The sequence below is a fragment of the Cyanistes caeruleus genome, chromosome 5 (genome assembly GCF_971803275.1).
Source record: "Cyanistes caeruleus chromosome 5, bCyaCae1.hap1.1, whole genome shotgun sequence".
Lineage (NCBI taxonomy): Eukaryota > Metazoa > Chordata > Aves > Passeriformes > Paridae > Cyanistes > Cyanistes caeruleus.
Window position 1 is genome coordinate 58,124,396 of NC_141705.1, and position 24,410 is coordinate 58,148,805.

The 24,410-nt window shown below is 41.1% G+C and overlaps 2 protein-coding genes and 1 long non-coding RNA gene across 16 annotated transcripts in view; 2 read left to right on the forward strand and 1 right to left on the reverse strand.

Annotated features, from left to right (window-relative positions):
- Window positions 1-139: 139 nt before the first annotated feature.
- Window positions 140-16,009, reverse strand: PRMT9 (protein arginine methyltransferase 9). Of its 8 annotated transcripts, none has more exons than XM_086889401.1 (14): window positions 15,507-16,009; window positions 15,150-15,252; window positions 14,378-14,590; window positions 13,820-13,968; window positions 12,697-12,933; window positions 12,035-12,202; window positions 10,866-10,968; window positions 9,704-9,810; window positions 7,629-7,821; window positions 3,857-4,040; window positions 2,021-2,732; window positions 1,177-1,330; window positions 660-782; window positions 140-469 (listed from the first exon to the last, which is right to left on the reverse strand). In XM_086889401.1, the coding sequence occupies exons 3-14, from the start codon at window positions 14,561-14,563 to the stop codon at window positions 254-256; spliced, it is 2,532 nt and encodes an 843-aa protein (XP_086745527.1). In that variant the 5' UTR covers window positions 14,564-14,590; window positions 15,150-15,252; window positions 15,507-16,009; the 3' UTR covers window positions 140-253. The 8 variants fall into 8 exon arrangements, with proteins under 8 accessions (XP_086745527.1, XP_023782065.2, XP_023782064.2 ...); XM_023926297.2 differs by having other exon boundaries at window positions 15,529-16,003; XM_023926296.2 differs by having other exon boundaries at window positions 14,378-14,587; window positions 15,146-15,252; window positions 15,529-15,865.
- LOC111928845 (uncharacterized) lies at window positions 15,633-18,324 on the forward strand. Its single transcript, XR_002864338.2, has 2 exons — window positions 15,633-16,457; window positions 16,734-18,324. It is a non-coding gene; the product is annotated as an uncharacterized LOC111928845 (long non-coding RNA).
- A 2,708-nt stretch (window positions 18,325-21,032) lies between these two features.
- Window positions 21,033-24,410, forward strand: part of ARHGAP10 (Rho GTPase activating protein 10) — a 136,456-nt gene continuing 133,078 nt past the window's right edge. For 4 of the 7 annotated variants that reach the window (XM_086889414.1, XM_023926300.2, XM_086889413.1 and 1 more), the window contains exon 1: window positions 21,038-21,422. In XM_086889414.1, the coding sequence (XP_086745540.1) occupies window positions 21,269-21,422 (154 nt within the window). In that variant the 5' untranslated portion in view covers window positions 21,038-21,268. Of the gene's footprint in view, window positions 21,423-24,410 lie in introns of all 7 variants that reach the window. The other 3 variants (XR_002864339.2, XM_023926299.2, XM_086889411.1) reach the window with 1 other exon arrangement.

The window sequence follows — 24,410 nt, forward strand, 5'->3', positions numbered from 1 at the left end:
CTAGGACAGAGCCAGCTGTCAGGTTTGATCTGCAGTGAAGACAATACCTCCTCTAATTGCTTGGTAAGATACCCTTACACTGCAAATTTTAGTCCACAAGTGGAACATAAGTATTTATTATTAAAGCAACAAATCAGCCTTTTTGATCAGTAAATAAAATTTAGACTTTAATACGAAGTAACAGCAGTGTTGTTCTGAACAGTTCATTTATGCATAGGTAATTGAGCACAAATCACTTCACACAGGACATTCTTCACCTTTTAACTGTAATGCTGATATTACTTTTATGGTGTTGGACATCAAGTACAAGTTCATCTCCAACCTGAACTGGGATGGGCTCATCCAGAACAACTGCAGCTTGTTTCCAGTGTGAGGACTCATCTGATGTGTTCAAGCTATGGTCTTCATCTAGATGGATGTGATACCAGAAGGGAATGGCAGTGACCCGGCCAGACTTACAAATTTGTATCTAAAAATATTTGAAATAATAATCAGTTACACTACTTTGTTCTTTCAAAAGGAAGTAGTTCAAACTATTTCAATCCTTTTCAGGGACAGCTGCAGATAAGTAAATCTTGTATTGAAATGTTTAACCCACAGGAGCAAATAAGCAGCACTGAAGAAGAGTAGTTAAATGCACTTTGGGCCCCAGAACTCACCTTGACTTCTCTGCTGGGGCTGTTCAGCAGAGGGTTCATGAGATCCAGCCTTAAGAGCTCTGCTGGCTTGCTCAAGGGTACACAGGGTAATGTGGAAAGATCCAAATACACACGAACAGGTACCTGAAAGTACAGACCAGAACTTCAGACAGCAGCAGCCATTACAAAGGGAAAAGGTAGAAAACTTAAATTGTAACACAAAAGTTGCCAAGAATTACTGGAATGGCTGTCAGAGATACACAAAAATGCAAAATATAGCCCTCTAATCCCTTTAAAAACATTGGAATATAATTGCCTGGGAACAGTAATAGCACAGGCACTCCTCTGTACAGTAACTGGAACAAAACTTTGAAGCCAGTTCTAAAACAAACATCACCCATTTTAGTTAAGTTTAGGTCCCTGTGTGGTCACAAAAACCTCTCTTGCTAATTTCAACAGTGTTTTTTTACAGTTCACGCCAAATCTAAACAGCTGCAGCTTTGAAACCATGCCTGGAAGCCATCCACCAGCTTCCTACCTTGAACTGGTTGATGAAAGGGGCTATATTAAACCCCAGGGTTGGTTCTGTTCCTTGAACAGCACTCTCCAGCAGCAGAGACTCCGATTCTACAAGCATTCCATATACCAACACATACTGTGGGAAAATCTTCCCTCCACTGTGGAGTAAACACCTGTAAAATGAGAGGGGTTTCACCTGTAAAACTGATCAATCAACAATAATCAAAGTACAGTAACTACATTTAAGAGAGGCACGGTGGTTTTTCCTCTGTCAAGTGCTCCTAAGCATAACGTGCCATCACTGAACACAAAGGTTAACTGTAAGGTTTCCCTAGGCCCACAAAAGGGATAAATCCATTTCACACTTAGTTACCCATTTCCATTATTTTACTTCTCCTCCTCTGCCTTCCAGCTCCTGGAAGTTGCTGTGAGGAACAGCAGCTTTGCTGCTGCCTCCCTGGCTGTTCTAACACTACGTGTTTGTCTTTTAGCAGGACCAGTTTGTTCCGACAACCATTTGACATGTACACGAATCTGGGCTTTTTTAACCTTGCATTAAAAGCTACCTTGGTTATTCTTTGCTATCCTGAAAACTTCTGACAGACCAAGGAATATGATCATTCATTCATATTCTTGCATTAAAAAAAAGATAAAGGAATCTGAGATGATGAAATCTTAATGCTTTTTTAAAAAATATAATGTATACAATGGTCATGCCAGAAACACTGGGAGGTTCAATCCAAGGCAAAAACCTTCTTCTACAGATGCAACATAACAGTAATTAGACAGTTATGAGGAATAGTCTTAAAATTTTTCAAGTAATTACAGATTCCTAGGAATATTTTTGTCCTTTTAAACCATACCTGGATATTGCAGCCTTTTCCATCACTTCCTGCTGGATTAAACCTGATGTCTCTATAACATCCAAAATAATAATACTCCATAATTTGTCTGATTTGGGTCTCTGTAGCACTACACTTTCTTCTTCTAAGTGGCTGAGCCAAAACTCTAATGTTTCCTTAGGGAAATTGTTTGCTTCTGCAATGACATTTAGTGCTGCCTGATGCTGTTCTTTCTCAACAGAACTGTAGGCTCTAACCGGTCCAAGCTTGCCAGCTATAATTGGCAGGATAGAGAAGCCTTCAGAAACATCTAAAATGTACAAAGCATCAGGATCCACATCTATAGAGCCCTTGTTTTGATGCTCTTGGAGGTTCATCCTGCTGCCATGTCCATCAATGTCCATGGAGTGCAAGTCCTTACTTGGATTTAATGACAGCAGCACTTTGCTCATGGCAGCTTTAAAGCATTCGTGATAGGCTATGTCATTCAGCAGGGCTATTTCTGTGGATTCCAGCACACACACTGGAGTGCTGCCATCCTGTTTGGTGCTTGTCTGAAGTCCAGCCAGAGCATTACATAATTCAGCCTCATTGCCCAAACTCAGCGTGTCGTCTCTGTCACTGAAATCCATCCCACACTCTGAAGGCAAAGAAGAAATCTTCTGAATCTTCAAGTAGCAGTCTTGGCAGCAAACTTCCATCACCACAGTATCTCCAGTCTTCACAGAATAGTCTTAGCAAAAGAGCATATAAAAAGTCATGTCAGTTACTTTACAGACACATCACTGAAGAGCCTTACAGTGCTTGAAACAAGGAAACAAACCAACCAACCCATCCCATTATCTCATTTGTTCATATCTGTGCCACAATATGAGGCCATCAAACCATAAGAGTGCATGCAGAGCACGATGACCAAGATAGAGAAAGGCCTCAGGGGCAAGACTTATGAAGTTCTAACACTCCAGCCTGTTTTGTTTAACCTGGAGAAGAGCAGGCTGAGGGAAAATCTCATCACAGTCTGGAACCCCCTCAAGGGTGGCAGTGGAGGGGAAGGTGCTGATCTCTCTGAGAGACACCACGTGAGAAAATGGAATGAAGCTGCATCAGGGAAGTTCAGATGGGACATTCAGAAAAGGTTCCTCATGCACAGAATTATCAGTCACTGGAACAGGTCCTCAGGATAGTAGTCACAGTACCAAGCCTGCCAGAGTGCAAAGAGCACCTGGATAATGCTCTCAGGTGATTTAATTTTAGGTAGTCCTGCAAAAAGCAGGAAGCTGGACTCTATGATCCTTATGGGTGTCTTCCAGCTTGAGATATTCTAAAATTCTAGGAAACAGGAAAATAAAAGATGGGTGAATAATACAGAGTGGACACTGTTAAAAACACTGCCAATGCCTGTATGTGGAGAGTATCCAAGATGAATCCCACATGGGGTAGAAATGTTTAGTTCTGGTTTTGTGGCAGTAGCAGCTAGCAATTCGTACCTCACCTTGTCCCCCTCCCTCTCCTAAGTCAGATGTTCACTAAGTGATCCGGTCAGTAGCCCCACTTTTTGGAGATGTTCCACGGTGTATTGAATTCAGTACAGTAAATAACCCAACTTAATGAAAAGTATTCTCCCAAATTTCATCTGCTTAACAGCAAAGTCCCACAAACAAGCCCTGATGCAGGGACTGGGCTCTACAGACCAGAAACACAATCAGGAACCTGTTTCTGTTCATTGCTGTTGAACTTCTATTTAGACTTCCTAGTTAGTCTCTGAGATAAACAAATTTATCAAAATGAAAAAAAAAACCAAAACACCAAAATGAAACCAAGTTAATGTACCACAACAAGCAAACCAACAGGACATACCAAGGAGACCCTGCACAGGATACACTGCCTGTTCCCAGCAACTTTCCTCACTGGGACTTGTAGATAGAGAGTGCTCATCATCAAGCTGCAGTACAAACCACACCACAACAGCATCCAGTACTCCTCCTTCAGTGACTGGAAGGCTGAGCTTCCAGGGCTTTCTAGCTGCCAGGCTTTTCAGCTCCTGACCAAAGCAGAAAAAGAAAAAAAAAAAAGTGGGGGAGTTTATTTCCATAAATAAAATTTGGTTTAATTAAACTAAATAATCCAAAACTTCTGCACCAATCCATGAGGGCATCCAACAGAAACTTGAAGTTACCGAGCCTCTACAATAATCATTAGTACTCACGAGCATAGGAACTGTCTTCCCACATGACAAGAGCCATTTCCAATATGGATAAGCTGTATCTATGAGAAGGAATCACGCCTACAACTAAGAGCACACACATTTAAACCCACTGAAAACTGCAAGAAAGACTTCAGACTGGCAGGGCTTGCCTTATGAGAAGGAATAAAAACAGATCCAGGTTTTTGTCTGGGCTCAAGCCAATGCTCAGGGACATGTTTTACTTAAAACCTATGCTCAGTTCTAGAAATACTGTGTACTGTGAATTTGCTCAAATATAGGCCTGCAGAGTCATTATAAAAACAGGAAGTCAAACACCTTTGAGGGTGTTTTATCTGCTATCTGGACTGTGTAGGCCTTGTGTAAAAGCTCAGGCATGTACAGTCTCACTACTGGGAAGACCTTAAGGTCTATCCAAAAGGCATAATTTATAAATTCTCCAATACTCCTAAAAAGTTTTGAATATGAATTAAGTCTTTTTCCATGTTTATTTTTTTCAGGAATTACCTTCTGCTACCAACATTCACAAGCACAAAAGGACCAGCACATAAGTTTTAGTTCCAGCATAAACCAATTAACAACAGGTCAAGCACAAGGGACCAAAGATTCTCTCAGAAACATCTATTCTGCTTAGTAATAGTAAAACATTTATCAACTTCCTGATCTGCTCTGAGGACAGGAGTAGCTGTCACATGCTGGGTTTCTCGTTCTTCCTTCTTCATTCTGCCTTCTCTAAGAGCTTGTCTATCCCTCTTCTCACAACTGAGATGGCTGAACAATGGGCAAGTTAAAATTACAGGATGATAACAAAGTTCATTGTAAGAACTCACTGTTCTCCGATAGAAATGCTTTGCTGCCAGTCATCTTTTTGGTACCTCCTCAGCTAGTGAAGAATAGTTAGTTGAAGCTTTGCTGGCATCAAGCCCCTTCAAGTAAGACTGCAAGAGCACAATCATGTATCTGGTTTTTGGTTTCTGGGAAGCTGAACAGGTAGAGAAGTGCATTTGATACTAGAAGTATTCTTCTTGATTATTCCTCAAAAGCAGCAGGCCCAAGGTTCTCATCCAGTGGGTTCTAATAACTGCAGTGTTACATTGCTATCACTTAAAAACCCATTTGAAGGCTTATTTCAGCTTTCCCTGCTCACTTCCATGCTACTTAACCCATATTTATTCCTCACATTTGAGACTTCATAAACCTTCTTCTATTATTTATGCCAATTACAGATTTAAACAGCCATAGCACATCAGGATGGCAATTTATCAAGTATCTTTGCTAAAGAAAGAGCAAAGGAAATAAAGAAATGGAACAGGAATAGGCAGTAAAACACCAAAATTATTCAAGCCACATGTGTCCTCTGAATGAAAAAGACCTATAAACAGAAGGAAGATCTACAGAAAGAATGCAGTTATGGAGTTTCCTATGTCTTGATCCACCATTTCTCACATATTCCATCATGAATGATTAGGAAGAGCCAAAATCTGTAACTGTTGGCAAAAGCACAGTTCCTTTAGGGCCTGAAAGTGAGACTGAGCTTTAATTACTGGCTACAGAGGTAAACACTTCCCCTGCCAGTGGCACTGATTTGCTGCCAGCAAACATAAAAGTAGCACCTGGCTGTGTGCAAATATAATTAGAGCCACACCTCATTCCCCTGCCTGGGAGGGACTGAGCTGCTGCTGCTAATAACAGCAGTAATAAAGTAATCACCATAAAGCAGCTTCTTTTTTGAAATTATTATTATTTGTGAATTTTGACTTATTATTGCTGTGATCTGTACTGATGTCTTTGGAGCCTCCTACAACACAATTTGAGAAACGCTGCTGTACTGTATTTTAAGCCTTCTCAGTTCTGCCAGTTTAGGTCTGTATAATCAGCACAAGCAGAATAAATGCAACATCCCTCTAGTTCTTTGAAACAGGAGTTTAGAAAATAGGTCTTGGAAATTACCTTACTAGTTCTAATTGATTTCTTATCTGAATTTCTGCTCTTAGTCGGTAATTCTGCTACTGTTTCTAAGTTTAGGAGAATTTTTTCTTCTTACAGTAGGAACAAAGACAATTTTTTCTCATTTTTAGAGAAAATTCTCATTCTACATTGATTGAACATCCAGATGTGGCCATAACATAACATAAAAAAAAAGCTACAAAACAAAAACAAACAAACAAAAAAAAATCCATGCTGGAAGTAACCTTCCAACCAGTGTCTGGAACTGCCGCATTTGCCCAGTGACAAAGTAACAACAAACAGTAACCAAGGATTCCCAAACACATCAGTGATTCATAACAGTGGCATTTCTTCCTTTTTCCTTAAGTATCTTAACATTTCATGACAGGAGCGCTCCATTAGTCTAACTGAAACTTCAAAGGAGCACTTCCGAAACATGACTTAAAGAATAACACTGTTCTTTACTCTTCAAAATTATTGTTACATGTTTGCCAGCAGGCAGATGCTTAAGAACAGACATCTCTCAGATGAGAGCAATAGTTTCTTATTGATGCTGGAAGCAGAAGCAACATTAGGTCACGGAGATTGCTCCCAATAGTATACTGAAGAGCCTTGTCTTATTTCATTTCTCATCTCAGGATGTCAGACAAGCCAACTAGGAAAAGCTATTGATTCAGAAACTGCAACTCCTGGCCAAGCAGCAGCCAAGAATAATTTCATTTATATAACAGAATCTATTTTAAGCTCTGACTCAATGCTAGCTCCTCACCACAGGTCAATGAGCAAGAAGTACACCAGAGATCAGATGTATCATCTTTTTAGCAAGCTCAGCTGCAGGGGCTGAGCTCTTTGCCTTCCAGTTCAGGCATACTTAGCACACACATACAAATGCATTTTGTGCTAAATACACAAAATTATGTGACTAGATTTTAGAATGCTCTATTACAGAACTACCCCAAGACACAAAAGAGCTGAAGTGTGGAACCAAATGGTCGAATAATTTCTTCATCTCCTCTTTTACATTTACCCACTAACATTCATATTTTTATGTCAGATGGAAAATACTGTCTTCAAGAGCTTCGTGAAGACTGACTTTGGAGGAATAAACTAAGTCAGCTCCACAAATGCATAAATCATTTAGGATGGATCTCTTGCATCCCACTTTTGCCTCCCTGTACTGAGGCCTGTAGCTGTTTGATCTTATGGTGAGGTAGTTTATAAAGTTCCCTAAGCTATGGGAAACAAAATGTTATATGTCATAAACAAAAAAACTTCACCTTCAAAAAAATTGCACTGTCATCTGAGGAATCACATCACCACACAACCAGACAAGCATCAAAACCACCAGAGGATTTCAGTGCAACCCTGCCATCATTGCACCTGTGAACTGTTTTGAAGCTGAACCCAAAACCAAGATAGATATGGGACTTTCACTATCATAAAAAGATTACTTAAGAAGAGTGTAAGAAAAATCATTACCTGCAGATCGTTGAAATCTACTGTCATGACCTGACAGGGTTCTGTGAGGGCTCTGTAACCCCCAGGAATACGACTGAGCTTCTCTGTGGTGTAGGGCTCCACAGTTTCCTCTGAGCCAGCAGCAGCATACGTGGGACTGAAGAACTGCACTGAATTTGACAAGCACACACCAGCAATTTCTTGCATTCCCACTCTGGGAGTAAAAGCAAACAGAGGAGAAATTAAATTCCACGTAATTTGACCAAAAACCTAAAGGAAATTCTCCCTAGGTTGACTAATTATTTTTAAATGCACAGTGTGTTAGAATAGAGAAGTTAAAAAAACACCAAAATAATTCTGTGGGTTGTCATGTTCAGAGCAGCTCTAAAGCACAGAAAATGTGCCTCGCTTGCAAGAATCAGAACTGAATGCTGTCTCCAGAAACTAAGAAAAAACCCAATACATGTTAAGAATTTCACTACATCCTAGGAAAAAAACACCAATACCAATCAGAGCACAAGCAATGAAGCATAACTTAAAATTGCTGAAAGAATGGGAGAGAATACAAGGCAGAAGATCAGACACAGAGAGATGGCTGTGATATGCAAGATTATCAACAATTGGCCTGAAAGGGGTTTCTCTCAGCAAGATAAATCAGTGTTTGATGATAAATTAAACACACTTTTAAAGGCACTTTGGGAAAAAAAATCACATATTCTTTCAATTCTGGGCTCTATGTCTACTTCTAACCAATTAAAAAAAAATTAAAGCATAAGTAAAAGCTCAAACAAAAGTTATATTAAGTGGTCAAGGCAGATGCTGTACTAGATGATATAAAAATAATGAGAAAAAAGATACTTCCACACTGCTATTTCATGAAGCCTCCTGCTCAGAAAAAAACATCCAAACCCCAAAGCTTTCCCATTGATGTGAAAACACTTAAGGAAATGTGAAGGCATGAACATCAAAATATTTCAAAGAGATCTGCATAGTTGAAATCTGAGAACAGGGAAGTGTTTTACATAAAAACAGGACTTGTTAAAATAGTCTTAAATATTTTTACTGGAGCAAAAGGGGATCTCAAACTATAAAGGCAAGAAATTTAAAAGTGACATTTTTTTTCTCTACAGCATATAATTAATTTGTGACAGTCACTTCAGTCCTGCTAATCACCTGACCTTAAGCTATTAAAATGGAATGTCAATTCAACAATCCAAAGTTAACAGCAAATTAACTTTCATTCTATTTAAATTTTGTTTCAAGGCAAAACCTCTTCTAATTGATGAATAATTAACTTATAAAAGAAATTATTCTGAGACCATCTATCATGAGAATTTCCTTCTCTTTCTGACCACTTTCTAAGTCTACTGCACTAGAGAAATCACTGATGCAGCCTGGCTGCTCTTCTTCCAGTGTGCTGGAGCTCCTCTAGAAGTTAGCATTTTCTCTAATCTACAACAATATTAATCCTAAACAAAATACATCAAGTCCAAACCTTTCAGAGACTGTCTCCATACAACGATACTGTTCTAAAAGATTAGAATAAATATGAAAGTAATTGATACACAGTCAGAACTGGTCTCAGCAAAGAAACCCTACTGTATGCCAGTTCAGAACTAGGCAAAGGACATTCAGATAGGTAGGGACAGCTGAAGTCATCAACACTAAGGCTTTACAGGATCCAGGGTTAGATCCAGAAGTGAGGTATAGAACAGATTATAAAGAGGGTAAAATGGTTAAAGAGGATAAAGAGGATAAAGGCCAAGTGTTAATCCAAGAATCTCCAATTCAGAAATTGAGACAAAATTTTACTATGAAGAAATTAAATAACTTTAGCATGTGTTCAAGGCAGGTGTTTCAGCATAACTGTATGAATAATGGGTCCAGAAAATCTGAAGGGGTAGGGAGCTGGTAAAAAAAAAAAAAGCCTGGGAAAGGGGTGTGGATGGTGAGAGCAGGAATCTTTTTAGTTAAACAGATAATCAGCCATTCAAAAAATAAAGAGCAAAGTAAATGAACAATGGTCTATAAAAACAACCAGTCTCTCTTCCCAAATAAAAAATGTGAGTTCAAGCTGTGCTAGAGTTTAAACACACCTGTGATGTCTACGTATCTCCTTGCATTCCACTGCCACCCCAAATATTGTAGCACTTGCAGGAATAACTCTGCCATAGTCTCCAGCACTATTGTCTTGGTTTTTAGGCTGTGAAAACATGAACAACAACATGCAATGAGACTGTGGCCTATTTCTACCATTACTGAAAAGCCTAAGTTACATATTAGTGAGCCATTCAAGTGACAGTCAAAACATCACCAAGTTCTTAGTGACTGGTACAGTCACCAGCCTTTGGCATTCTGTTGACCATTAAGGGAGTCTTTTAAATACAGTGTTTCAATGTGACCAGGCATCACCTTCACTCTTCAGTCTATTACTTCCTCCGTGTAACTCTAACGAAGCGCAGATTGAAAAACACGAGTATAGTGAAACATGCGATGACTTTTCTGTTATGGATCATTCCTTAACACTAGAGGTCATCAGTTTCAATTCAGTATAACACAAAGGGTTTCAGCCCACTAAAACTTTTTTTTAAGTGAGTTGGAATCAAGGCAAGGACAAAATAAAGAGAAGTCCTTCTATTAGGAAGAATATTAGCTTAACAGAGATTGGGCTATGTAAGACTCCTTGTCATATATTGCTTGTCATACATATTGCTTAATGTACTAGCAAAACCACAAAATATTGAGTAAAATCTGAAACCCAATGGAATTGCTCATTCTTCCAAAAAGGTTCAAATCAGCAAAAATACATTTATTTATTCACCAAAGTATAATTGAGTGTTCCCAAATGTTACAGTGAGAAATAATTCTACCATAATTCAGCATTTTCTGCTTAGACTGACTGTGCATTTAAAATCCACACAAAATCTTTGGGTTTACTTGATGCTATGTATAAAGATAGGGGACAAGAAAGATTTTAAATAAATGAATGAACCGTGATTAAGAGTGAACCATCTGAGATGAAGGAAGGTTACATCAGGGAAACGTGCTTTGCAAATACCTGTTTACTCAGAACACAGAGCTCACAGAAGTACAATGTATGTTCTGCCTCAATGCCTCTCACCAAAATCAAATTCATGGAGCAAGCCCAGATTGCTCATTTTTAGCATACCGAAAGGTATGAAATATTTTCAAGACAACTGTTTCTCATTCCCATATGCCTGGAATATGTGCACATGCACAGGTACCCATGTCACGTACCTTTGGTTGTAAAAGCAGATGTTCCCAAGCATGTATCAAGCTCTCCACAATTCCTTCTCCAAATAAGCCAGCATCAACTGTTTCTGTGACAACCAAGGAAACTCTAGACAAGAAAAATATGATGTACAACAAACACTCCTGTCAACAATCAATCATTCTTTTAAAATAAAAAACCCACCATACCAATATGAGCTCAGAGCAAAACTTTTAACAACATTCTGGAGTTTCAGTGCATGTGAGCAATTTAATTCTTCCAAAAAATTATGTGTTTTGAATTGTTGTTAGAAGTAATTGAAGATAGAGATAAAAGAGAGCAAATATTGAGCAAGAATTTACTGTAAAGCTTCTTCCTCAGCATTTATAAATAAATTGTGTGGGAAGAATCTAGCCAAAACAGGAAGATGTTTCAGCCTGGGCACACAGCCAATGATACTGCAGAATATATATTTTGTGCAATAGCATGTACTCGTGCATGTGTATGAAAGGAAATTAAAACCTCCAAAACTATAATCAAAGCACAATAAAATTCCTACACAGACTAACAACCCTAAAATCTTAAGTCCTCTGGAATTAAACCAAAAAACATACAGCATAATAAGAGGTGACATTTCCAGAACAGCAGTAATTTATTTATTAATAGTTGACATCTAGTAACTCATTATATACATTAAAGGGTTAGATATGTTACAGTAGCTCAGCTGACACAATTAGGCAAGGCTTGATTGGCCTAAACCAAGAGCTTCATCATTTCAGATCACAAGCTTGTACCATCACCAAAACTTTATTAAATGCCAGTAACTCCATCCTATTCAAAGGCTGCAGAAGTGAGCCACAAGATCTTAAAAGTATAAAAGCATGTTAAAATTACTTTTATGACATAGTAATCTAATTTTTTTTCCCCATTGCTGCAGTATGCCCCAAAGCTCCCACCATCAAAGAATTAAACTCTTTAATTTACGACATTGTTCATCTACCACAGAAATTAGGATGATTTGAAGAATATGTTGTCATTTTTGCTCTTTAAACACATAAAAGATACAGAGAACCTTTCCACATTATGAGCAATATCACAGCAATGTTATTTCCTGTTTGGGTCACAAGACATTTCCTATTTTCTAGAACTTAACAGCAAACTCAAAATACCATCAGAAGAGAAAGCAACAACATACCTTTCAGGTATGTCCTTTGGAATTTCTATATCAAGTGACTTCAAATGCAGAAGTTTGATCTCTCTTTCCATATTATTTGCTGCCACCACATCACGGGCAAGTTCATACATGGTTTTGGATAATTCGCAGGCATAGACAAAAGATGCTCCCGCCTTTTTTGCAAACATACTGAAAAACAAGAATCAGGGGTTTTCCCCTCCTCCACATCTGCTTCAAGTCTAAAAATGACCCTGAAATTAACTGGTATCTCTTGTGTGAACACTGATATTGCACAAGTTGATATCCTCTTGATATGTTATCAGCAAAAAAACCACCACAGTTAGCATAAGGACACTCCCTCAGCTCTGTTGAATCTACTCTTTACAGTCAATATTTAAAGACAGGATAAATAACATTACAACTTCAAAACCCACATGAGTAATTAAATTTGAACAGCACTTATTGACACAAAAAGCATCTACAACAAATAATGAAAAAAGGTTCAAAAAATACTACTAGACACTAATCTCCAGACTCACTGGCTTCTGAAAGCTTTGCTTGCTTTCTCAAGTTCTGTCTCCATGAAAGGATCAAAGTAGTTATTTTTTCCATTCTCAGCCAAATTTTGTCAGGCAACCACTACTTTTCTACTAAATTCACGTGAAACGTGCATTGTGGCGTACCTCAAAATTCCTGTTCCCGTTCCGATATCCAGGACAGATTTGCTCCCTGAGTGCACGGCGTTCTCAATGGCCCTGAGATAGGTGAAGTTCCTCTTGGCATCGTTGAGCATGATGAAGTGCCAGCGCTCCACCAGCCAGTTTGCAACGCGGTAAAAATTCTCCTTGGCATCGGCAAAGTCGGGGTTGAGCTTCACTGCTTTATGAAAATACCCAGCTGCTTCGTCTCTGAAGCCCATTCTAAGAGCAAAAATGACAAACAAATGGAAAGTATGCATGCAGCTGTGAACATCTGAGGGTCTGTAAAGAAGTCTGAAGTTAGCTAAAAGATAACAGAAATATTTTGCCTTAGCTAGAAAAATTATCTTTAGAAAAAGTGGCATTCCTTTATGAAAAACAATGATTTATAGCTTTACATCAAGCCACTGTAAAATACAAAGCCAGTTCAGAAACACCACCGTGTGTGCTAACCTTCATACAGTACTGCATCCTTTGACAAAGTAAAACAGGTTTCATTTACGAGAACTCACTGCAACAATATGACAGCAGCAGCTCTGCAATCCATTCTCACAGATATTCAACTCAAGAGAATGTTATAAACTCATGAGAATGCTATAAAACTGCTGGTACTCTATTTAACTGCAACATCCTACAAAACCACTGAATTTTGAGTTGTCAGCTTTTGCATTAAGTGCCAATTTTGAAAAATGAAATTAAAAGAAACCAAAAAGAAACTAAATAGTGAATCTGAATCAAGTTTTGATACCTACAGCATAATTTCAAATCAGACAGCACTGAAAAAAGCCCTCAATCTATCAAATATTTGTATACATTTTAATGCTCAATGCTCAGACAGGTGTTCCTTTAAAACAAAGAAATAACAAAAAGGAAACCTAACTAAAACCACCTGGATTATGATCTACGATTTCAGTCTTAAAATTCCAGCCTTAGAAGACCTGAACAACAACAAAACATGGTGGTGCTTTTTTCCCCCACTTCTTCTGTGATTAACAACATTTATTTTAGCACTGGCTACTCTTTTAAAGCTATTGAAAACAAACAGATGTAAATGTGTTTGTATTTACAACATGACCCTTACAAAAACTGGATATACATCACTACAAACCTGAAGAGATGTTCTCCCATACTGTTACAGATCACTTCATCATTGGGATACAGTTCAAGTGCTTGTTCATAGCAGTTAAACAGATCTTGAATCCGTGCCAGAGAATCCAGTTCTTCTGCCCATTTAAAGAGAGTAAACTGAAATGTTTCCTAGAAAATAAAGCATAGACCACTGAGGTGCTGGGAGTAGGGAACTGAAGCCCTGAAAATGTCTGGAGGTGTCCTGACATAGACCTGGACAGCCACACACGAGGATGAGCACCCAGCAGTGTTTACTGAGAGCCTGTGCGTATATTAATGCATGCTCCAATACTAACAAGGCTCTGTTTTTATTAAATGCCATTGACACACAGAGACTAAAAGAAGATTCTATGAACTCCCTTCATACAGAGCTCCTTAAAGAAGTCATTTGCCATCCCAATTATTACTGATTTTCCCAATTGTCTTCAATAAAAACAGAAGTCAGTTATATGCAACAAATCACAAGTACAAAACATGTGACAAAGACCTCAAGAGAATTACAATAAATACAGTTGCAAGCAATTTGGAGAGCACTTACTTTGACAGTAGTTTTTAACTCAGGAGCTAGATTTAGTACCAAGAGATAGTGAGCATATGCAGTTCCAAAATCCTGGTTCTCGAGGCAATGCTGAGCACTCTGTAAAGACCTGGAAACCAATTCCCGTCTGCTGGCTTCTCGGCCACCCCTGTGGTTAGAATGAAGTTTGGCATTGGAGTTGGGCATTCTGAAGGATCTAAATACTCACTTCTTCTAAAAAAAAAAAAAAAAGAAAAAAGAAAAAAGAAAAAAAAGTCACACATACTGTAGGCCAGAATGTTTGTACACGAAGTTGACAGATCAAAAAACATTTCAGTTTTCACTGGCATTTAGTAAAGACATCTCTCCTCCCACCAAGCCCTAAAGATTTAAAACCATCTAATCTTCACGCTGCTGACAATTCCATCAGCTCTGAGTGTTCACCATTCAAAAATCAAGTGTGCACCACATCTAGATTAAACCAGGTCCTGGAAATACATTACATTTCTGACTTTGTAAAAATCATTTTTGTAACAGACATTTTAGCACATCTCTGACCAAACAGTTTTACACACTGGAAGTTCATGCATTCAATAAATTTCACAATCAACCACAAAATCTGCAGGTTAAATTTCTTCTGCTTGCACAACAGCATCTTCATAAATCAAAGCCTCACAGAACACAGAGCTAATGAGTTCATAGTTTATTTTAGACAAGGTACCACGGCTATTTTTTCCTTCAAGAAAACATTAAAAAGAGTGACCAGAACGAATATGCACATTTTTATACCTGCCTGCGTTACGCCTGTAACTTTCAAAGGTACTCAGGTGAGCAGGGCTATAGTATGTAGAGATGGGTCCCAAAGCTGAAGAACACGAAGGTTTCCTGGAGAAGGACTGCAAGAAACACAACACCATCACGACTAGACCTTTTTTTTTTTTTTTTTCTGTTTTCTTAAAAATAAAGTAAAATAAGCAACAAAACGCAGAACAAAGTTCGGCCACTCAAGCGCGCCCCGGGACGCGCAGAGCCGGACAGGCCCCGCCGCTCGCATTTGGGCCGGGCCAGGGCTCCAGGCACTGCCCTACGACGGGCTGCCCCGGCAGGCTGCGGGGGGAGGTGGAGGCTCCCCCCTGCTCCGGGCCATCACCTGCTCCGGGACCATTCATCACCTGCTCCGGGACCATCCATCACGGGCTCCAGGGCCGGCCGTCAGGGCCCGCTCTCCCAGGCCGCCGCCATAGCGCTGCCGGGCCGCGGCCATCGCGCAGGCGCCGGGCGGCAGCCGGCCCTCTGGGATAAGGTGTTCTCATTTTCCCCGTCCTCTCCCGGCCCGCATCCTGCCCTCTGGAAACCGGCAGTGCGGCTCGTGCTGAGGCAGGGCTGTGGAAGCGATCCGCAGCAATGCCCGGTGCGGTCCCTTGGCGGCCAGTGCTGGTCAGGGCCAGCACGAAAGCACCACCACCTTAAATGCCGCCCAGCGCTGAGCAGGCGCTGCCTCCCTCCAGTGCCCTGCGGTCACGGCGCTCCCGACTCGTAGTTTTCATTCCCGTCTCGATAAATCCCGAGGACCTCAGATGAGAACAACAGAGGCTTTAAGTCATAAACAAGCTTTTCTTGGACCTTCGGCTGACAGCTGTGCTCGGCGGCAGCAGATCGCGAGGAGCAAAACGCAGAGCTTTGCTCCCCATCTCAAATTCCGTATCCTGCTCCCTTCCATGCCTGTGACTCCACTGACCTTCCCTGTGGAGCTGCCTGCTGCGGGGACAGCCCCGTCCTGAGCCCTGGAGTGCAGCTCTGAAAAGGCAGGGTTCATTTGGTCATGTCCTACTTCTGGGACAGGAACAGGCCGTGGCATTGTTTACTAATTATGGAGCGTTTGGAAGCTGCTCATCTTTACTTTCCCGTTTTAAAGCATGAATGCAGCTCTTCCATGCTTTTACAGCTGTGGATACTGTGTGTGAATACTCTTTTCAGAAACAAATGAGCATTGTGCAAAAATGCCAGGCCAGCATTTTGAGCAAGATGAAAAGAGCACATATGGAGTGGGGGCACGGAACACTGTAAATGGAACTAAATGGAACACCGTAGGAGCTAAACTGTAAGTTGTGCTAGAAAAAAACACAACTTGTAAAGCACTTGGGCTGAACGAAGTCCATGAGGATGTGCAAGTATCAGTATCAAAAAGTATAAAATACTTTATATGAGGACTGAGCTCCAAAGGAGGATATTGGATAAGGATATTTAATTACCTTATTAAATCAATTGGTACCAGCAAGCCTTCATTCAGTTTTGAAAGAAAATAAAGCTGTGAACTTCAAATTAGTTACAGATATGGAGCAACCTTCTCTGACTTTGGCTTAATTATGCTTTCCAGCTAGAAGATGACAGTACGAGGCAAAGAAAATGTTAGCACCTGCGGGATATCAGGAGAGAGAATGAGAGAGAAAAAACCCAATGCAATTATCACCTGTGGTCAGTGAGGTGTAACAAGAGCTGGACTGTACCAAATACTGTAATGAGCAATTATCTATGGCACTCCATGGCTCTCCAAACTAATTAATCTTTTTTTGTCAGAGCAAATAAATGCTAGTGGATAGTATATATTCTTTATAGTGCATATTTCTAAGCATAAATTAAATAGTCAAGTGTGCTAATTTGACCCATTTGTGAAGGGAGAATACTAAAATATGTCAGTGTAAAATCTCTGGAACTCACAAGAACCCATTAATTTCAAAGGCAGGGGAGAATACTTGTTAATTTCATGCTCACAACTTTTTGATGGAACACCTCAGGAAAAAATGGCCCCAGAATAAAATGCTTTGTAACACTGACAAAGCATAGAGCTGCTTTCTAAAATAATTTGTTGGGTAAAGCTTGTGCTGTAAAGGAGTGCCAGAAAGGAATGCCCATCAGAGATATACATGATTGCCATAATAATCATCATATTGGTTTACAGTAGAATAAATAATGTTGGTCTGCGTCATGGCTGGCTGGAAACCAACCTGTTTATATATATGAAGTGCTGATGGATGAGAGGAGAGTGAGCATGCAGCCTCGAGGTATCTCACATATGCACCAGACCCCTAAGATCTTGCAAGCCAATCGTGATGACAGTCATAAGCAAAATGGGAGTTAAAAGGAAACTTTTCAAACTCTCTATTAAACCCATGACAGGACTTAAAGAGGTAAAAAGTGCTTAGACAAGACAAAAAATGATAATTCCTTGGAAGACTGCTATGGCTAATGATGTTTTGAACAACACAGCTGTGCTGGAAATGGTGGGAGCTGATATCAGTGGTCTGTAACAAACTGTCAGTAAAACTGAAAGTTGAATTCACTAATTTCTAACCTGTCTCTCCTTAACACGCAACCTGGAGACACAATCAGCTACACATCAGAATATGACTTTGGTAAAAATCAGAATGGTGATCTGAAAAGAACATAAGGAAGGAAAGATGGAACAAAACATATGATATGCTGGTGTATGCCTGTTGTATAAAATGATGGGTGTTTCCTGAAACCACAGTGAACGCCAAAGGAAAATAATCAAAGCAAAGATAAATACAAAGTTTATGGACAGGATATTACTACAGCTTCACACAGTCAATCTATGTCATAGTCTCCTAAAAAAGGCTACAAGAAGGCTGTAACATTTGATGACCTTGAGTAGGGAGTGGCAGAAAAGCAGAGATTTTTCTGATATAAAGCTACTTCAAGCTTTAATTAGTGGTAAAAGGGCAACTCCTTTTATTGCTCATTAGATAGGTAATTGTTGTGCATGAATTAGCAAGTGTTAATTTCTCCTCAGTGTTACATCTTTTGTTTTAAATCACAACTCTGCTGTTTCAGAGTGCAACAATATTTTGAACTGGTGGATCAATTTTAGGAAAACATATTTAATAATTGTGGTGGAAGGAATCCATTCTGTTGCCTTGGTTAACTGGATAAACAGTGTAGAATATAAATTTAATAGTGAGTTTGCTTTTTTGCTTTCTTGTTTTATTATGTAAATAGAAGCTGACTCTCTTTATTCTGGGAAAAAAATTGTGCTATGCATTTCTGTTGGACAGACTGCTCTTTTTAGCTTGCTAAAAGCTCTTTTTAGCAGCTAGAAAGGAATACATCTTTACTTCACATGATTGAGGCAGGTGGACCAATTTCCCTTGATGGGCCTGTCAGACCTGGTGTGTTTTTATGCCAGCTAAAAAACCCCAAGACTAAGACAAACACTCAAATAAACAAAAAAAAAAAAAACAACATTTGAATACAAGCAACTCCACACAAAACATGAGACCTGACTACATTACAACACATCAGCGGAATTATAATAGCAAAATTAAAATAACTATAAACAGCCAAGAAAAATATTATTCTAACTTTAATGCTGAAGACAACTACAGTTGTCTTTGTACTGACAGCAGTACAAAGTAAACAAACTATCCATGGAAAGAATACCTATTCTTGAAATTCTGCTCCAGTAATCTAAACAGATAAAAGGATTGTTTATTATTTAAAGTGTTTGGGTTTTTTTTTCTAATTCTTTTAAAACTGATTTTTGAACAGCATAGAAACTTCTCAGCTAAGTAATATTAGAAAATGAGTATCAGCAGATAATGTGATCTAGCAGATGGAACACTTAGCTGAAAAATTGGATGTTCAGGATCAGCCCTCAATAGCCCCTCCTGGTCTGCTGTGATTGCAGGCAAATCATCTGCATGTTTAGCATCTCATTTAGAGGGGCCATACTAATTTTCACACTACTTTCAGAAACTACACTTACTCGTGGGCCTTCATGTCAAGTCCCTTCTCCCTGCCCTTGTCTTTGCATAATTGTGTTTTCTTATCATCCTTATCTACACGAACAATGAGAATATTATCTTGGCCTTTGATCACGAATTTCTTTGTTTACTCTCTTGAGCTCTGTGATTGCCAGATGAGTAATACATATCCTCAGTCTGGTTTCTAAAGCAGGCTCTGAAGTGGACAGGTATTAAAAAAACCCAAATATCTGCGAAATTGAATACTACCCAATACACAGCTCTATGAAGAGGAGCAATTAAAAATTAGATTTGTAAAGTGCCCACCTGTTTCTGCACTTCTGCAGGTGAGTGCATGGGGTCATACAGAAAAAGCTTGATAGTTACACCACCAGTTATCTTCATCTCAGACATGCAGTTTAGGCTTCACTGTGGGCTCAACAATTATACATTTAATTAATACTAAAGATTATTGCTTCAAATGGAGAGGGAACTAATACTGTTTGCCAAAATACAGAAAAAAAAATAGATTGAATTGACTCTCAAAGTAGACACTCATGACTAATTTATATATATTCCTCAATCACCTGAGAAAATGTCACAAAAGCACTCTGAATTGCACTACTGTCAAACCACTGAAATCATGAATTATAGCTAAGTTATAGCTATAAGCCTTTTCTGTCTCCTTCATGAGTTTCCTAACATTTTTAACTGAAACAATTCAGCATTGAGTGGTCTTCTCGAGGTCTCGCTCTTGACGCAGTTCTTGTTCACAAGACTGTAGTAGTTTATTGAATGAAGATGTAAAGAGTCTGTATCTACTTTATAGAGTATTTAACGTGCGGACACAAGCGGGACAGGGTGAGCAACACCAGCTTTCTCAGCTGGCAGACAACCACCACCACGGCCAATTTTGGATCAAGCAGCCCATGTACTGCCCTGTTCATCTTCCGAGAGCCTGCTCAGCCCCTTCCTAAAGCTCACAGAGGTTTCCATGAGGCGCAGGGAGCTCAGTGGCTGGCACAATCATAGAACCATAGAATATGCTGAATTGGAAAGGACCCATCAGAATCATTGAGTCCAACTCTGGCCCTACACAGGACATCTCAAGAATCCCACCATGTGCCTGACAGCACTGTCCAAATGCTTCTTGAGCTCTGTCAGGCTTGAGGCTGTGACCACTGTCCTGGGATGCCTGTTCCAGTGCTTAACCACCCTCTGGGTGAAAAGCCTTTTCCTGATACACAACCTAAACCACCTATGACTCAGCTTCATGCTGTTTTCTCAAGTCCTGTCACTGGGTACCACAGAGATCAGTATCTGCCTCTCTTCCCCTCATGGACAAGTGGAAGACTGCAATGAGGTCTTTCATCAGTTTCCTCCAGCCTGAACTGACCAAGTGACTTCAGCCGCTCCTTATACGGCATCCCCTCAAGGCCTCTCACCGTCCTTGCAGCCCTCCTTTGGATGCTCTCAAACAGCTTAATGTCGTTTTTGTACTGTGGCACCCCAAACTGCCCCCAGCACTCGAGGTGCAGCCGCCCCAGCTCGGAACAATCAGCGTTCCCCCAGCGGCGGGACCTGTGCCTGATGGCCACCAGCCCGGACGGGGCTGGCTCTCCTGGCTGCCAGGGCACTGCTGATTGACATTCAGCTTTCCATCGCCCAGGACCCCTAGGTCCCTTTGCAGAGCGCTGTTCTCCCGTTCCCCAGGCTATACACACGGCCAGGGCTCTCCCGGCCCAGGTGCAGAATCCGACCAGCGATCGTCCATCTCTAACTTGTCGAGGCGTCACTGCGGAGCGGAGGGCTCTCTCTGGCAGCGGTACCTGCCCACGTTCTCCGCTCGGGGACGCCCGCAGCGCCTCAGCCGAGCAGCCCCGCCCGGGGGCCGAGCGCAGCGGGGCGGCCTCAGCGCCCCGCCCGCTGCCGCCGCGGGGAGCTCGGGAGGGGCGGGCCCCGGGCTCTGCCCGCCCCGCTCGGGCGTGTCCCGGCGGGGCTGCCGGGAGGGCGGCTTCGCTGAGCTCGGCTGTCTGGTCCGTGCCCAGCCGTGCTCGGGGGGAGCTGCTGCTCCGTCTTTGTGGCCTCGGCTGCGGAGGGCGGCGGTGCTGCGGTTCGCAGGGAGGCGAGCCCCGGCGCGGCGGCGGCAGCCATGGGGCTGCAGCCCCTGGAGTTCAGCGACTGCTACCTGGACAGCCCCTGGTTCAGGGAGAGGGTGAGAGCCCACGAGGCCGAGCTGGAGAAGACCAATAAGTTTATCAAGGAGTTGCTGAAGGATGGGAAGAACCTGATCGCCGCGACCAAGAGTGAGTGGCGGGAAGCGGGGGGAGCCGCGGGGGCGGCTGCCGGCGCCGGGAGCTGTCGCCTTTCAGCCGGCGGCGCTCGCCTTTGTGGCACTGAGCTTTGCACTGGCGTTCTCCAGCCTCTCCCTTGGCATCTCCATCCACCACTCGGGGACGCAGGTCCTCTCCAGCCCTTCTCCGCGGAGGGGAATAAGGGATAGAGGCGGTGGCAGCGCCGGGTGACTCCTGTTGCATCTGCCCGGGTCCTGGGCCGGGCCTGGCTTCTGTGTTGGGCCGTGCCGAGCCCGGAGCGGGCCCGGCTGCCGTGTGAGATCCGCCGGGAGGATCCGTGCCAGGCGCTGCTGGAGTGCTGCAAGCTGTGAATCGCCTACCTGACCGTAACCATGTCGTGCCTGTGCACTGCAGCCTGTGGAGAGGCTGCCGGAAAATACCTCTGTCTAAAGAAGCGTGTGCAGGAATTACCCGACTTAGTTTTGTGCTGACAGCGCTGGTTATCAGTTCTATGCCTTTGGCCTCTTAAAACGTGATTATGTAAAATGTAAAATTGTTAATTTTGCGTTTACTTGTTGAGTATATGCATAGTGTATATAAATAGTTAACTATAATGTGTTTTATACGCGTTATAGCAATCATGGCTTTGCCTCGAATGACCATGTTCATGCATGTTCTTAGTGTAGTATTGTGCTAATGTATTTTTTTCCGTTTAACCTAGTAGGCTGATTTGCTATACCAATTATTCAAATAAACCACTAATACGGTGTTCTAGCACTGTGTTCTCGGAAATGTACGGCACCTCTGGTATGGCAAACTTCTGAAGCCAGGAAACCATGCTGGTCAGGATGTTTCCATTAAACTGGTAGGGGTTTGATCAGTGTAGCTGCCTGGATATGGTGAAGTTTTTAAAGCCAGAATTAACTCATTTCTGTAACTAAACAAAAGAAACATTATTTTCTGGTTTTGTCTCTGATAGAAAATTCCATATCATATTTCACTTCTCTGTAACTCTTATTCTTTGGCCCGTTAACATTCAGTTACTGCCAAATGTGATCTTAGACGATTAATCAAAATTTCTGACTTGAAGTGTCAGTATAAATCATCTTAACTTGGAGTGTAAAGTAAAAAAGTATCCCGAAAATTGGATAAGAACAGTAGAGGGAAATCATTCCACTTCTCTTCCTCAAGCATCTAGACAGTATTTTGGCAACTGCCCCAAACCCTCAGTTGCTCATGGGAATGTATACAGAAGAAAGTGTGGAGCTGGCTGGGGTGAGGAAAGCCCTAACTCAAATGAGTGTCCTGTCCACAGCACACCAGAATCCTGTGCTGGTAAATTGGCTTTGTGCGCAGTTTTCAGGGTGCTTTGCTGTGTGTGGTGGAAGCCAAGTCTGCTGGCTAGAGCCACCTGGCCTGAGAGTGCTCAATGAAATACTTAGGGCTAGCCCATGAGGAATATTTAGAGAAGCTATCTGAGATCCTGCCTGGTGTTCAGGTCTAAACACTGCCTTCTTTTCTGAGATGACAGTCAGAAGGTTTATTCTTGAGTTTAGTTACTGTACCTTATTCTAATATCTTCAGGATACTTGTTTGAAAAGTACAAACAGGTTAGACCCTTCTTCCCACATTTCAGGTTTCTGCAGCTGTCTCTCCTCTTCAGAGTGCCCTGAGTGATTTGTTTGAAGCTTAGTTGCCTTCCTCTGGTGCTGGTGAAGGAGTGCTACTGTTCAACAGACATTTAAAGACTAATTTCAGCAGAAGAAGGACAAGAAGCCCAGTGGTTAAAACCCCAGTGGTTAGGGTATTTGTCCTTGTGTTTTCAGAAGAAAATGTTATAATCCAAATTCTTTGAGGAGCCTGATTCATTTGCTGTCAGGAAACCAAATGGAATTAGTATTTGTTCCAAAAACCCAGTTTAAGAAGTGGTCTAGACACAATGGTCTGTTCATTTGTGTCCAAACTGCGTTTTCTGCACAAAGATAGTCTCTCTGCAATTCTGAGAATGTGATAATAAAGCAGGGTGTAGTGAGTTTAGACGACTGCTTCTTAAAGTGCAGTAGCTGACAATTTTTAGAAAATTATTTTAGTCTTTGAAACAAAAAAAATGTCATCTTGATAATAGCTAAATTATTTCTTTGTTTCTAGAACCAGGTAAAATAAGAGATTTGTACCTGGTGTAATTGATATGCGAGTGTGATGAGCTGCTCTGGATGGTGTGTAAAGTATAAATTGTTGTAGGTGCTCTATTGTTCTTGGATTTGTGGGACTGCAGTAGACACCACCAGCATTTCTCTCCCTTAGCAACTTCCTTGTGAAGCTGGCAGCAAACGTTATGGGGATTATTTAGGTGTGAATAACTGATGCAGTTGAATAGATCACTCTTCCTGCCTGACAGTTTTGTAAGTGACTTTAATGCTGCCTGCACTGGGTTACATCTTGACAGGTGAAAGCAGATACTGCTACCACTCCCTCTAATTCATTGGAATCATCAGTGTCTTGCAGGGCACAACAGTACCATGACGTGGATTCTCTCACTGGCTCCTTTCCAGTTGTCTTCTCAGTTGTATGGGGTTGTATTTTTCACCTAAAACTCGGGAAAATTGATTTTTGTTAGTACAGTACTATACTGCTGAAGAAAGAGAACAAAAAAGAATTTGCATTTTTAAATTGTTGAATTTCCAGAGTAAAGCATACTTCAAGTGTATCTTTACACTTTAAAATTTCAGTAGTTTCAAGAATGTGATAGAAAGATAAACAAGAGTGACTCAAAACTGTCGGTTTCCTGTGTAAAGTTTTGAATCACTGAGTTGTCTAGCTCAAGCTAAATGTTGGAAGGATGAATAAACAAGGTGGCTCTTCCTTTTTTTGACAGCTAAATATGTTTACAAGGTGTACAAATCAATTTTTTCCCTATTGTTACTGATCAGTAAGTACAAGTGGTATACACATATGCTTTTTAAAACAGAAATGTGATATTTCTTAGGGGGTTCCAGTTCA

Coding starts and splice junctions, on each gene's coding strand:
- PRMT9 (XM_086889401.1), bottom strand. CDS start 14,563: ATGCCCAACTCCAATGCCAAACTTCATTCTAACCACAGGGGTGGCCGA. Junction 10,969..12,034: donor CCAAAGGACATACCTGAAAG/GTATGTTGTTGC, acceptor TTTCTTGTCTAG/AGTTTCCTTGGTTGTCACAG. Junction 1,331..2,020: donor GAAAAGGCTGCAATATCCAG/GTATGGTTTAAA, acceptor CTCATTTTACAG/GTGTTTACTCCACAGTGGAG.